At 45.4% G+C, this 13,922-nt stretch overlaps 1 protein-coding gene across 2 annotated transcripts in view; it reads left to right on the top strand.

Annotated features, from left to right (window-relative positions):
- The window catches only part of phactr3a (phosphatase and actin regulator 3a), a 31,212-nt gene that overhangs the window by 14,461 nt on the left and 2,829 nt on the right, over positions 1-13,922 (top strand). The window contains exons 2-7 of one of the 2 annotated variants that reach the window (XM_047610030.1): positions 5,658-5,819; positions 6,963-7,130; positions 7,669-7,887; positions 8,037-8,265; positions 8,971-9,221; positions 10,457-10,610. In XM_047610030.1, coding sequence (XP_047465986.1) covers positions 5,658-5,819; positions 6,963-7,130; positions 7,669-7,887; positions 8,037-8,265; positions 8,971-9,221; positions 10,457-10,610 — 1,183 coding nt within the window. Of the gene's footprint in view, positions 1-5,654; positions 5,820-6,962; positions 7,131-7,668; positions 7,888-8,036; positions 8,266-8,970; positions 9,222-10,456; positions 10,611-13,922 lie in introns of both variants that reach the window. The other variant, XM_047610022.1, reaches the window with a different exon arrangement.

Below are 13,922 nucleotides of genomic sequence, written 5' to 3'. Positions count from 1 at the left end.
ACAGCATGAAAATGACATGGAAGACTGTCATTTTTTCAATGAAAATAACTGCTGCTGTATTGTTCTAGTGAGAGAAGTGGACCGAACAAAACACTTTTTCAGTTTTATTACTTTTAAAGGATAGTTTATCAAATGCAAACATTATCTTAATTGACTTGTTCTTCCTTGAACTAAAACAAATGGAAAAAATCTGGAGTTGTCATTACTTATAGGATTATTATTATGCTTTTATGTTAGTGGTCCAGTCCGCTTAAAAGGATACGCCACCATATGTGAAATCTAGTCGCTCACCGTATTCCCCACAATTGGATAAGTGAGAAAAAGCGTTAAATCTGTCCATGCATTGTTCCAACCTGCCAGGTGCAAAGACACCACGCAGCACCTGAAAACCCCCAACTTCCATCAACACACCACCTGGCAGCGGTGCTTCCCTGGAATATAGTCCCAAGTATATATCTGCCCCAGGCAATCCCCTCGTGTTAATTGTCATTTGTACAAATTAACATTTGTAGAATGTGACATTGTGAATGTACAGGTCACCAGAAGTAATTAGGAAAATTCTTGACTTTATTTATCACTTTTGCGAACGACTGGCTACTTGGCAACACTGCATTACAGCGCCTATGCTAAGCTAAAGCTAACAGCTGCGCTGCCGGATTAGGACAAGGCTGGGACTGATTCAAAAACGCTTTTTCTCACTTATCCAAATCTGGGGAATACAGTGAGCGACTAAATTTCACATAGGAGAGGCGTATCCCTTTAAGACAACTCTGCAATAGATCATATATCCCAAAAAAAGCTGTAACAAGAACAACTGTATTCCACACGGTGCAGCTAGGAACAGGATCCTTCAGGTGAAAGGGACACTCCTTTGAAGACAACAGCGTCCACATTTTATGCCAGAGAAGGCAGATGGTTTGAAAGAGGAGTAGAAGGAAGGAAGCCTTCTGTGTCAAACCTCTGAGTGGGGGACTGAGATAAACCTCCACAAACAGAGTTTTCACATCTGTCATCAAGAAGGTTCACAGCCGTTCACACCTTAAGAGCGGAGCCTCTGATTATGTGTGTTAGAAGTCCATTCATTGAAGAAAGGGGCGGGGTCAAATAGTCTCCTCCCACTACAGGTAAATATCTGGTTGTTAACAGACACTAGTCATGCGAGTTTCTGATGGGCAACACACAAGTGTGCTATTAAAACCCTAACTCACCATCAGTCCATTAGAACTGAAGAAGCTACTTGGATGAAACATCTGCAAGGAACTACACTACCAGTCGAGAGTTTGGACCCATCTTCTCATTGAACTGAACGAGAAGGTGTGTCCAAACTATTGACTGGTAGTGTATGCAAGTCCTTTTGTCAGCTTTTCTGGCTATATGATGGATGATTAAGAACCTCCACAGACAGTCAGTGGATCAATCAAGTGATTACTGTCATCCTCTGAGAGCCAGAAATGTCGTTACAAGAAGGTTTCGGGGCGTAGTTTGCATGTTCTCCTTGTGTCTGGGTCTGGGTTCTCTCCTGGTGCTCCAGCCTCCAAAGACATACTCGTTATTCTACATTGGCCGTAGGTGTCAATGTGGTTGTGAATGGTTGTTTGTCTCTCTGTGTTAGCCCTGCGATAGATGAGCAACCTGTCCATCGCAGCTTTTTCATGTCAGCTGTGAGAGGCTCCAGCCCCTCCACAACCCCCCAGAGGACAAGCGGTTACGGAAAACAACTCGCTGGTGGCTCTAGGGCAAAAGTCTTTTGCATTACATGGTGACGAACATGAATGACGACCGTGAATCAACATTTCTTGGCAACTCGTGTCATATATATTCCAGTCAAGACCAAAACGGTGGACGGACTGGTGGAAATATGACGAGCTACGAGGAGAATATCCCTAAAACCATCTGACTGAGATAAAAGATCAACAAGAGTAGACGTTTCGTGTCTGACTCACCCCAAAGTGTTTTCAGGATGACTATTTGAAACATCTGAATGGTGATTCTGTTTGCCTCAGAGAACTACTATGATGACAGGGGATTGATGTTTTTTATTCTGATTTGTTTTTGTTTTTTTAATGCCGCGGAGCAAGCTTTAAACACTCATCAGATCAGTTCATCAGGTGATTCAGCAAAGCAAGCTTTTTTGCCTCATGCAACCTCACGGCTGAAACTATGCCACAGATACCATCCTACTACTACCGCGTGAATTCCTTTCATTGAAAAACACGAACAGGTCGCACACAGACTCGTGTTCAGTGCTCGCTCACATTCTTTGAGTCTGTCGGTGTCATAGCGGAACAGCAAAGACTGACAGTATTTTTTTATTTATTTTTTTTTTTTTTAAAGTTGTAAAGCTTTTTATTTTCAGGCTCCCTACATCTTAACAGGAGATGTTGGTTAGCTCTCACTTTGTGCTTCTGGGAGGGGGGATGTGCTCAGCATGTGTGTGTGTGTGTGTGTGTGTGTGTGGGAGAGATCTTATGCTCCTGAATGTGCTGACGAGCTGGTTAAGTGGGGTGTGGTCCCTGGTGGCACACTAATATGCTCTGTTTTAGTTTTCTTGCCAAGTCACATTGTCTTATTGCCCACTTTACTCCAGTGTTAAATCATCTGGGTTCAAACTGCTCTAATGCAGCGTGGAGTTCAGCGGGTTATATTTATCTGGCTTCCTGGGGTCATTTTTATCATCATCATATTATGTTTTTTATTTATTTATTTTTTTAAATGATTGGAATTACCCTTCATACAGAAATGTGCCGGAGAGGAGTGTGTCTGTGCAGCAATTGGACGACTGGTCCACTGCATACGCATGACACATGGATTTGATAAATCCTATTTTTATTAGCATATTAATTAGAATTGCACATCATCGCCACATGGTGCGTGTAGCCCATTCATGCTTATCTGACACACATTTCGATGCATCCACATCCAGCGGATAAAATAAATCTCCATGTGCACTGCAAGTGTTTTCACCTAAATCCTGGTCTCTGTCCAGACTCCTGTCATTTTTCTGTGAATAACCACCCCTTCTATGAAAAATGAAGAGTTACTTGATATGCATTATAAATAGCTGCTCCGTGATTGGACAAGGCCAGATTCTCCTGCGAGCTCTTCCGTATAGCAACAGCCCCCTCCCGTCTCTCTTCTTCTTCTTCTTCTCCTTCTTCTTCTTCTTGCCTCTTCTCCCTGGAATCCCCCCTCTCTGTTTCCTCCCTCCCTCCCATCCCCTTCCCCTCTTTTCAGACGGATCTCGTCCTCCATGTGGCTTCACCACCTACCCACAATGCACTGGGTGCAGCCACTGGCTTTAGATGTGGTGGTGTCTGTGTTGGGGGCTCCTCTCCTCTCCTCTCCTCTCCTCTCCCCTCAGCTACAGCCCGAACTCGCTCCTCCCTCTGGCTCCCACTGCTGCGGCAGCATCTGGATGTGGTCGCCATGGCAACAGGAGAGCGGGCCTGACCCCACCTCCTCTCCCTTTCCCTTCTCCGTCTCCACACACAGTCTCTCTCCCTCCCTCCCTCCCTCCCTCCCTCTACCCCCCACACACAGACGCTTCTACCCCTCCCTCCTACTCCCCCTCCTCTCCTTCTTTTAAGCTTTTTTTTTTTTTTTCCTCTTTGCGCGACTGGGTGCGTTTCCTTCAAGCTTGACCTGGATACTGCGCGCGGCGCCGCGTCTGCCACACTGCCTGTGTGAGCACACTGATGATGATGATGATGATGGGTGTGCATGGTCAACTGACCCGTTTCCAGGAACTTAATGGGGGGGGGGGTCAAGCACCCAAACTAGAAATTATATCCTTCCATTGCATCAATTCTCCTTCACACCTCCTTCCATTTTCTCCCTCGCCATTCACTTTCCTCTCTTCAGCTTTCCAACTTTTTTTCCACCCTGATCCACCATCGTTTCTTCCCTGAGCTCTTTCACGCTCCTCTGTTCTCAATCACCTCTTTTTTTCCCATCATTTCATTGATCTCCCCCTTTACTTCTCTGTGTCTGTTTCACTCCTCCCCCAATCACTACCACCCCCCTCGCTTTCCACTCCTTGCCCATGTGCTTCAGGGAAGAAGCAAGGGTTGCAAAAAAAAAAAGAAAAAAAAGCATGAAACAGAGTCAGCTGTATCATCCCCCCTCCATCGCTGTGCTCCACATCACACCCTGAACCTCTGTGCAAACCCCCCCCCCCTTCCTCCATCATCACAAATCCCTGCTTCCTCCCACTCCTCAGCTGATTGTTTGAACAAAGATATCAGACGCGTGAAGGCGGACGCGGCTTCATTTTTGTCACACTGACGTACGTAGCCCTCAAATACATGGCGTGCATTGCACACTTGCGGTATCTTGGCTCGCTACAGGCGGACGCGATGTGCGCACATGGATCAGCAGACCCACACTTTGCTGATATGAGTCACAGTCACATCATTCATTCAAATATAAGTTTCCTGTAAAGACGGAGAGGAAGGCCGGGGAAAGGAGCACAGTGCACGGGGACAGCTCATCAATCACAGCAGATGAATTAATATCATGGAGTTAGGTTCGTAGATTGCCACTCCTTGTAATTTCATTCATATCAAATAGATCTGTATAACTAAATCATCTCAATCCCACGCTCTTAACATTAACATCTATTTTTTTTTTTTGAATAGTTGCTTAACTGTACATAATTGTGATGATTTTCACTATTAAATATTGCATCTGCATTTTCTGACTTCTACATTGTGCTTGGCTTCCGAGTGCTCTGTGTATATTCATTTTACGTGTAACCCCAGAAGATCAGCAAGCACTTCGTGGAAACTAATGGGATTCCAAAAATAGAGAGGAAAAATACATTTTTTTTTTGTTTTTTTCTTTGAATGCAGAACATTGCACAAACATGAGAGCAAGTGGTTCAGACAGCGTCTGTCGTAAGCAACACAAACGCTCCGAAGCACACCCGAATGATCGTGGCTTCGCAGGGTGAAAGAAAGGGCGGCTAACGTGCACTGTGGAACATAACGCATGGAGATTTTTGATGTGCAAAATGCCATGTGAGTAATATGTAGCACCAGTCAAAAGCTTGGACACACCTTCTCATATAATTCAATAAGACGGTCTGTCCAGATTTTTTGACTGGTAGTACATACATATACACACATATATATACATATACATATATATGCAGGTAAATGTGCAGCAGTCGAGCAGATTAGAAAAGCGAAGTCTGCCACAGTGCAACAGGCCTGTTTCTGGGGAAGCTGCAAGGATGACACACCTGTTAATCTCCAGGGATCTTTTGTAGTTTTATGTCTGTGTTTTTATAACCGCCCCTAAAAAATGGATGCTGAGAGGTATTTATTTTGATATATGACGTAGGAGGGCAGGAGGGGATTCACAGTGAGTGAGTGAGTGAGTGTGCCTTGATCAAATTAGTCTTTTTAATTCAATCTGTTCACAGCACTTGGACTCCATCATGGTTTATTCAGTAAGGTGAGCATACTAATTGGGCCCCTGTTTCTCTCTCCCCCCCCACCCCCACCTCCTCCTCTTTCTGGGTCTCCTTTTACCTACTTCTGCACGTCCCCCCCCCCCCCATCTCCACGCTTCCTTCTTTCGCTGGTTCTCGTCCCGTCTCATCCACACGTCCCTCCCGTCCCCCTCCCGTTGTCTCACCGCCGTCGCTGCAGTAGAGGTGCTGGACCAGCAGAGGGTGCTGAGGACGGGTTGCCTGGTGAGCGGCGTGCACACGCCACCCATCCGACGCAACAGCAAGCTGGCCACCCTGGGGCGCATCTTCAAGCCCTGGAAGTGGAGGAAAAAGAAAAACGAGAAGCTCAAGCAGAGTTCCACAGGTGAGCGGCGGGGTGTTTGGATGGTGACTGATTACACTTCCAGGCCCCCCCAACCCCACACACACTCACACACACACACACACACACACACACACTTGTCCTCATCTCTCCTAATGAATCAGGTTAGTGGAAGATAATGAGATGGTTTGGCTGAGAAGATGTGGTGTGTCCTGCTTGAACGATTTGAACTGATTCAGTCTACATCCCTTAAAAGGCGCATTTAGCAAAGAGTTTTACACAGTTTTCCTCTGCTGAAGTCACACTGGAGCACGGTTCAAAATAGTTAATGTCTAAAAATATTCCCATTGCACACGAAAATATAAAATATAAAGCAACACCAATACCGGTAAATGTAGGTGATATTAGGAAGCAAAGCTGTTTTTTAAGAGGGTAGTGGAGGCGAGATTCTTCCGCTCAGATGTTTGGAGGTCAGATGATTTTGTTTTTTTTTCAAAAAACATGAAAAAAACAGCACAAGGTTTTGACCTGGCCTCCAAATTCATTAGATCATAAACCGATCAGGTGTCAACCCACAGGACCTAAAATCCTGTTACCAGACACCGCAGGACACCCTCAGAAGGCCACTCTCTTACTGATGAGTCACAACAACGACCCGCACAGTATTACATTGTGCCCGATTGGCGTACGCTGCAAGTGCTGTAGGAGTTTTCACCACTTCTTAGCTCTGTAACACAAGCGCAATAGTGACACACCGAGAAAAACGTGAGCTCGGTCTGCACCACGCAAAGCTGTAAAACAAAACTCCACACGTTCTATTTAAAGTTGATGAATATTTATATTGATTTCTTTCACGCTCGCCTCACGCGTCCGCTTTTAAAAGCAGCATTTCATGTGCTGATCACGAGGCTTAATGTGATGCTCTTGCAGTAATGGAGAGCGCTGTTGAATAAAGGTGACTTAAAGAGTGAATGTCATACAGGAAAACCGCTGATGGTCACACGTCAGTGTCCAGTCCTCTTACTTCATATCGGCACCATGGCTATTTAAGGATCTGGGATTGAACTGAACTGGCTTAAATTACGCTGTTTCATAAAGTATATTATTTAACAGACGTCTCTGCATGTGAACAAATCGTCTCACGTATGCTGAGAAACAGCTGCTCATTCTGTCCTCCGTCCACAGATGTAGCATTATCCAGTGGTCTTCTGTGCCACGGCCCAAGCTCCCCCACCCAGGGCTGCTGCTCAGACGGCGCGGTCTTGCTTGGAGGGTTTGGGGGGCCACTGCATCCGAACCTCACGGTCAGCAGCGTGGAATACCTGGGTCCAGAGGAGGAGCACCCGCCACCAGGTTAGGACCATCCTTCAGCGCACAGTGGACGCCACGGAACTGCAAAAGCGACAGACGAGGGGGGAAAATTTGTCATTTGTACTAGAGAGGGTCTGAATTAGATGCAAAATGTTTGCTTTTCATTATTATTACTGTTGTTATTATTTAATCCAAAAATGTGGTGCCAGAATAATAGGAACTTGTGTCAGTACAGCTGAATCCACATCTCTCTGTTATTTGAAATAAATACTTTAGTGCAGGAGTTACATTAGAATGCATTAATTTCTACTACAGTACCTAATTAAAATGGCAAAATTAATGTATGCCTGAACCAATTTTCTGCGCATGCACCATTAGAGGGCAGCAAAGACTACAGAATACTGTGCAACATGCTCATCGTTCATCAGAGTTCTACAACACTGAGGAAATGTTGGCCGCTTGTTATCATTGGACCTGGTGCGGCAAATGTATTCATGTTGCTCACTATTCACTGTTGAAATCAACTGTAACCAGACTGTGCGGAGGAAATGTAAAACTTACATTTCTTAATGTCCTCCAGTCCCCGCCCCTCTCCAGGACTGCGAACGTTCGGAGGAGAGTGTGCCGCCGCCGGAGGAGGAGGAGGGAGCGGAGGAGGTGCACCCTGCTGGGGATTTACCTGAGTGTCTGCAGGATGTGGAAGAACAGATGAAAGAAAGATCAGAGGAGGAGACTCCTTCAGGAACCTCCCCACCACAAGTACCTCCAAAACTGTTGCCCCAGCTGAGTACTGGAGAAGGTGAAGTTCGTTCATGGCAGCTCAAAAGACACTCAAAGAGTTTAAGAAGTTTATAGTGCTTTATAATGTGCTTCTAGATGTTCCGATTGTACGTACAACAACATAATATCCTGTGAATTAACAATCATCTCCTCGTCCCCTCCTCTCAGATTCAGGCCCCGCGTCACTCCCCACTCACCTGCCCAACTCCTACCTCCCCAAGGAGCCTCCCCCCAGGGCAACAGAGAGCCTGGCTTCAATCCCCCTGCCGCTAAGAGGGCCCCTGGCCAACCAGTCGGGGTCCCCGCATCTGGGTAACATGATGCACCCTCCCATGCCCCCTAGCTGCATCATGGAGGAGCTGCAGAGAGCCTTCGCTTCCAAGAACAGACAGGAGAGGTGAGCCCTCACACCGAACCCGCACGTCTGTCTGAGTGGGAGGTCGGCGGCATCGGTTTTGGAACGGTGCAGGATTTTAATCAACTTTTTACTTGATGAAAGATACTTCATGCATTTTTAACTGTTCCTTCCCACTTGTTCCTATTTTAAATGCAGAAAACAACTGTGACGCCCTGAGTCTTACAAATATCTGACTTTAATTCAAGGTTCATGAAGCATGTAACTCGAAATGTTATAGAAATAAAGACTGTCCCCTTTTTTCAATAAAAAAAAAATAGACTTTACTATATCGACATATTAGTCGTCGCTAATGATACATATGAAACAATACGTTTTTAAAGAGAGGAAAAACTAATAAACTAACCCGTACACAGTCCAAAAACTGCAGTAAACCTCATGAATATATCTTATATGTCTTATGTATCTTATGTTGTCTGATGCTTTTTATCTCTCCTGTAGCTGTTTTTGTTCATTCTCTTGGTTATTCGGCCTTAGCTACAATGAGTCCGTATGCAGTTTTGTCTTTTCAGGAACGAAATTGCTCAATAAAATAAAAATAATCTGGGTCGGCAATATTGAACAATATTGTATACTACGTACTATTAGAAGTACAGTGAAACTATAACAACTTTTGCTCACAAATTTATATATGACGTGCTTTAAGAAATGCCATCCAGATATATATATATTTTTATCCTCCCTCAGTGTCCATGAAGGATGTGAGCAGGGCTCACCTCCGCGGCTGTGGTGCTCCGACGGACGCCTCTCTCGCTCCTGCAGCTCTGAGAACCAGCACTCGTCGTTGCTGGGGCTCGGCTGCGTCGGGGGCGGGGGGTCCGACTGGCCCAAGAAGGAGGCGGAGGAGAACAAGGAGAACGTGCGGCTGGACCAGTGCTTCTCCAACACCTCAGGCCTCCCCACTGACCTGGAGGGCTGGAATGAGTCCGTCATCTCTGGTGGGTTGAGGGGCTCAAACGTTCCTCTTAGAGCGGATACTCGGACATTTAGGATATTTAGGCTCTGCGCCGTACACACTGAAGCAAATGGTTTTAGGTTTTAATTGAAACAATGACACAGAGGTTGAGATTTGGTACGTTTGCCTTAATACGCTGCACTGTTGAGGCAGATCATTTGTTGAATTTGCAGACTTTAACACATGCTCCACATATGTGTGTCTTTTACCAATGGGCCGTGTGATCATGTCCAGTGGCACATCCAGACAGAACTGTCAACTAACAACTTTAATGTTCTAGTCCACTCCCAGCGTTACTTCCAAGTACGCAGCTGTTTTCACCACAGTGCTCTGTGAAGTCACAGTATATATGTATGAAGTGTTCAGCACCAAACCCTTTAACCCTTTATAGGACACTCACTGAAACACTTCAACCCAGTCTTATTGTAGGGCTCAAGAAGACTTTTTTTTTCACTTCAACTCAAGATTTAGATTGTGGAAAATCGAGGTCAGTGAAGTCGCCATACATGGTTCCAAAAAAAAAAAAAAAAGCTCTTAATAATGCCTCACATTCCCTGTTGTGTTGTTGTGACATATTGTCAAGGGTCATGCTTTGCGTGGTTGGTAATGCAGTCTTGGAAGTTACACATCAAATTCATTGGTCATACAATAATGTAGAAGCAAACATCTCAACTCAAAGCTAGGAGAAGAAAGTAGAAAAGTGGTAAGGTAACTTTGAAAGAAAGTTGGGTTGGAATCTCGATGTGGGGAAATGAATATCCAGTCGTTTGGGTGGGATTCATGTAGAGATGGACATTGTCGTACGCATCATCTGAGCTGGTGAGATGAATTTGTTCAAAACAAAATGTCTCTGATTGGTTGGCGGACTATCCAGTCGTATTTTTCCTCTGTACTGGTTAAAACACGCCCCCGTCATGAAATCCTAATGGTGCCAACGTTACCAATGTGTTACACCAGGTTAAAAGTAAATCATTAATCCACTGTGCTAAATTGATGCAAAACAAAAACAAATGTGTCTCTGTGCAAAATACTTCCAAATACACAATGATCAGTTGGTGTGGATACAGATTAATCAGCTATTAGAAGTCAGGACCGGGAGCCTCAAATTAGTTTATATTACAGTATGTCTTTGGTCTTTGTTAAGATATCAGAGAGTCTACACAGGCTCACAATACGTTAGAGTCTTCTGTGTTTTGATGCATGTGTGCGTGGTTGCAGGCACACTTCCTCGCAGGCTAAGGAAGGAGTTGCTGGCTGTCAAACTACGAAACAGGCCCAGCAAGCAGGAGCTGGAGGACAGGAACATCTTCCCAGCGAGGAGCGACCAGGAGCGCCAGGAAATACGCCAGCAGATTGAGATGAAACTTGCCAAGTAAGCAAATGATCGCTACCTCTAGAATGACTGGAATGAACCTCATCGTCTTGGCTGATTTTGAACAGTCGGTCGGTTGAAGAGCTTTGTTATTCCACTTGCTGAACTTTCTAGCTCAGATCTCTGCAGTTAAAAATTTCCACGGTGCAACAATGCACCCCCATGACAGATCTGGGCATGAACATATATATAATTTTTTTTGCTTGGTAAATCTAGTGTATATTGCCTCGGTTACATAATGCGCATGAGTAGGTGGAGGTGGGGTGAAAAAAAATGGACCCGTTTGGACTACCTGATGCTTCTATATAGACTTGATTTATCTTGTGCTTCTCCGAGGAGACTGTTTGGGTGTAATGTTGTTTACTGAAGTCTATCTTCTAGGAAGCCTCTCTATATTCCACCCACATTTCATACAAAACCGAAGAATCCCAAAGGAGGGGATGGTATATTTATTCAAACCAAACAGAATAAAACCAAATCAAAACTTTTCGGCTCATAAAAATGCTCAGTAAAAATCCTGGGTGCTTTGAAACAAATACCATAAATCGAGTCAGCGGTGATGTTTTCGCCGCCTCTGGGAGGGCAACAAGTTGCAGACGGACAGCTCCAGCTCACAGGAAATGTCTTTGTGCACGAGGCAGCACAGATGTTTGGCAAGTGCGTGACCCCACCAGGACATTAACAGAACAACCCGTGTCGCTGATGGAACGGAGAAACGTAATGTTCAAAGACCGAATGCAATGTTCTCTCGTGCGACTGTGCCACAAGACCCGGGCTCTTTAACACCGGCGTATCAAAGAAGGGGGCTCGCCACGTCGTTGCATAACCCGCTGTGCAATAACTCGCGGCCAAGCACAAGAATGCCACCCACACTTTCCTAAGAACACGATCTACTATGTGTCTGCGAGACAACTAATAATACTGCGTCCTTCTCTATTCTTAGACTCGGTGGAAAGAAAATGTTTTGATGTTATTCGAGAACGACTGTGTGGGGTTCGCGAGGAAGGCGAGGCAGGGCTTTGCGTAACAGCTGGCAGGGGCCGCGTTGTGAGACGGAGAGGCTCCACTTGTGGCACATCAGCGAGAGAAGCCGCTTGTTACGTAAAGGCCTTCGGTGCATCACAACACTGGGTGCAACCGATTTGCTTGCATTGATTCGCTTTCGATTTAGAGCTGTTTCAGTGCAGAGTGAACTAATGATCTTGGGAGACATTAGGATCTGTAAAGCAGCCTTATTTGTGTGCGCCGCCGCACAACATTAGAAAACGATCCCGAGCTAAAAATAGCTCAAGCGGAGGAAAAGATTTCCCCTGGGTATTCACACTAAACGACTAAATGAACGATCCATCACACCCCGCGCTGGATTTCTTGCATGACTCCCACCCACGACTCAATCGGCTCTGCTTCCCTCTCATCCGCACCGCACAACGAGAACCCGCAGTTGCATTTTGCTGCAGGTGAAGCAGAAAACGGCACCAGGACTTATATATGGCGGATATAATAACACCTCTTCTGTCCGCCGTGTTAGTGATAGATGACCTTTCTATCTTTAGAGACTCCCGCCCGGCACTTGCGCTGCAGACACACTCCGCTGTTTCTAATCTTAGCTCCTGACATTGTTCAATAATGCATCTCCCCGTGCACCTCCCTTCTCTCCACAAATGTCAGGGACTTATATCAGCAGAAATAATAGCAGGGTAGGAGGAGGAGGAGGAGGAGGAGCAGGGGGCCTGCTACTGTACTTTCAGGAAAAAAAAAGGAAGAGGGCTGGGAATGGACAAATTTGTTTCCCTGGCTCAGTTTGCCGCTGAAACAAAAGACTGAATGCCTCTGCCACCCACTCACTGGCTTTTCATCCTTTTGTTTGGATTTCTGTTTCTTCCCCTGGCGGGCATACTTAGATTTTCTAGCTCATTTTATTGCAGAGGATCCTAAGCGTGAAACGGAAATCCCTCTACCAACAGGGTCTTTATGCGTCACCACAGTATTCTGGAGGATTCCTTTTTAAAACCCTCACTTTTATTGTCACATTCTGTGGAGAGAGCAGCGTCTGGTGCAATGACTCAATCCCCAAATTAACCAACAAACGGCGGCAGAGTAACAAGCTTTTGTAATTAATTTGCCTGACAACAGCCGCATCAAGAAAACTAGCATTTGATGTGAACGGTGGTTTGCTAAATCATTTGACATGTCATAAAGTTGTGCGAGAAAAACCGTCAGATTCTCTGTAAATCACATGCAGCTCCATGCAGTAGTAGTAGTGAAATCCCCGTCGTGTGTTACTAGGCAGAAGTGAGAGTATCTGCGGGAAGACTCCGTTGTCTGAAAGATACCCAGTGTTGTTGCTAAGCAACTTGGCGACCGGGTCAATAATACGGCGGATGGTGGTATTCGCTGGGGCTTTCGAAGTGATTTTCTCTTTCATCAGTTTAAAATGTAATATAGTCAGAGGTGTGGGAACACTTTGTTTGTTTTTCAGAGAGTCGTGAAGCAAGGACTGTCGCTCACTGAGCTGTTCTTACCCACCTGATGGGATTCAAAGAGAACACAGAGGCATAAAACGTGCCTGATTCAATCAAAAGCGGATCTGAGCCGAAGGGAAGGCTTGAAGGAAAAGAAGCAAAGCGATGGAAACGCTGTTTTAGAGATGTGTACTGATAGTAATGCAAATAAGAAAATGACAGAATCTCAACAACAAAGTGATTCGTGCAAGAGGCTGAAATTGTTCCAGACGGCTCCGCCTGTGTTTGTGTTCATTTTCTAATCGTGCTTCTCAGAAGAGAGCTCTCGAGGGTAGTCGAGCTATTGAATTATTCTTCGTGCTATTCCTGGATGTCTGGCCACACATGTTAATTAAGAAAGACTCATTGCTTGGCTGTGCTCGTTAGGCCTTACAGTACTGAGCAGGAGCACTGTACTAGGAGTTGTGTTATGTTGCCGTTTCTCTTGTGGGCGTCGAGGTCTCATGTGTACGTGTGACCTAACTTTGATGTTTTACTGGACAGAACTATAAAGCGTCTCGTGTTAGCTCGGGTGAAGGGGATAAAGAGGGCCCCGCTGTGTCGGCGGCGTCCTAGCCTCTCTGTCCTTTCCACCTCTGGAGGTGCACCGTCGGTGTGTGCCGCATGCTGTCTGAAGCCGAGCCCTTTGTGGAGCACGCATTTATTATTTATACAAAGTCCACATGCACGTGGACTTTAAAAGAAAAAAAAAAAGGAGACTCTGTAGACCTTTTATATCGTTTGATGGGGAGCACATAACAGCATAAGGCTCACGATTGAAATAAAAACACAAATGTTGTGTAAGTTATAG

Source organism: Mugil cephalus, chromosome 1, assembly GCF_022458985.1.
Source record: "Mugil cephalus isolate CIBA_MC_2020 chromosome 1, CIBA_Mcephalus_1.1, whole genome shotgun sequence".
NCBI lineage: Eukaryota > Metazoa > Chordata > Actinopteri > Mugiliformes > Mugilidae > Mugil > Mugil cephalus.
The sequence above is the reverse complement of the archived record's forward strand: the minus strand, read 5'-3'. Positions and strand labels throughout refer to the sequence as shown.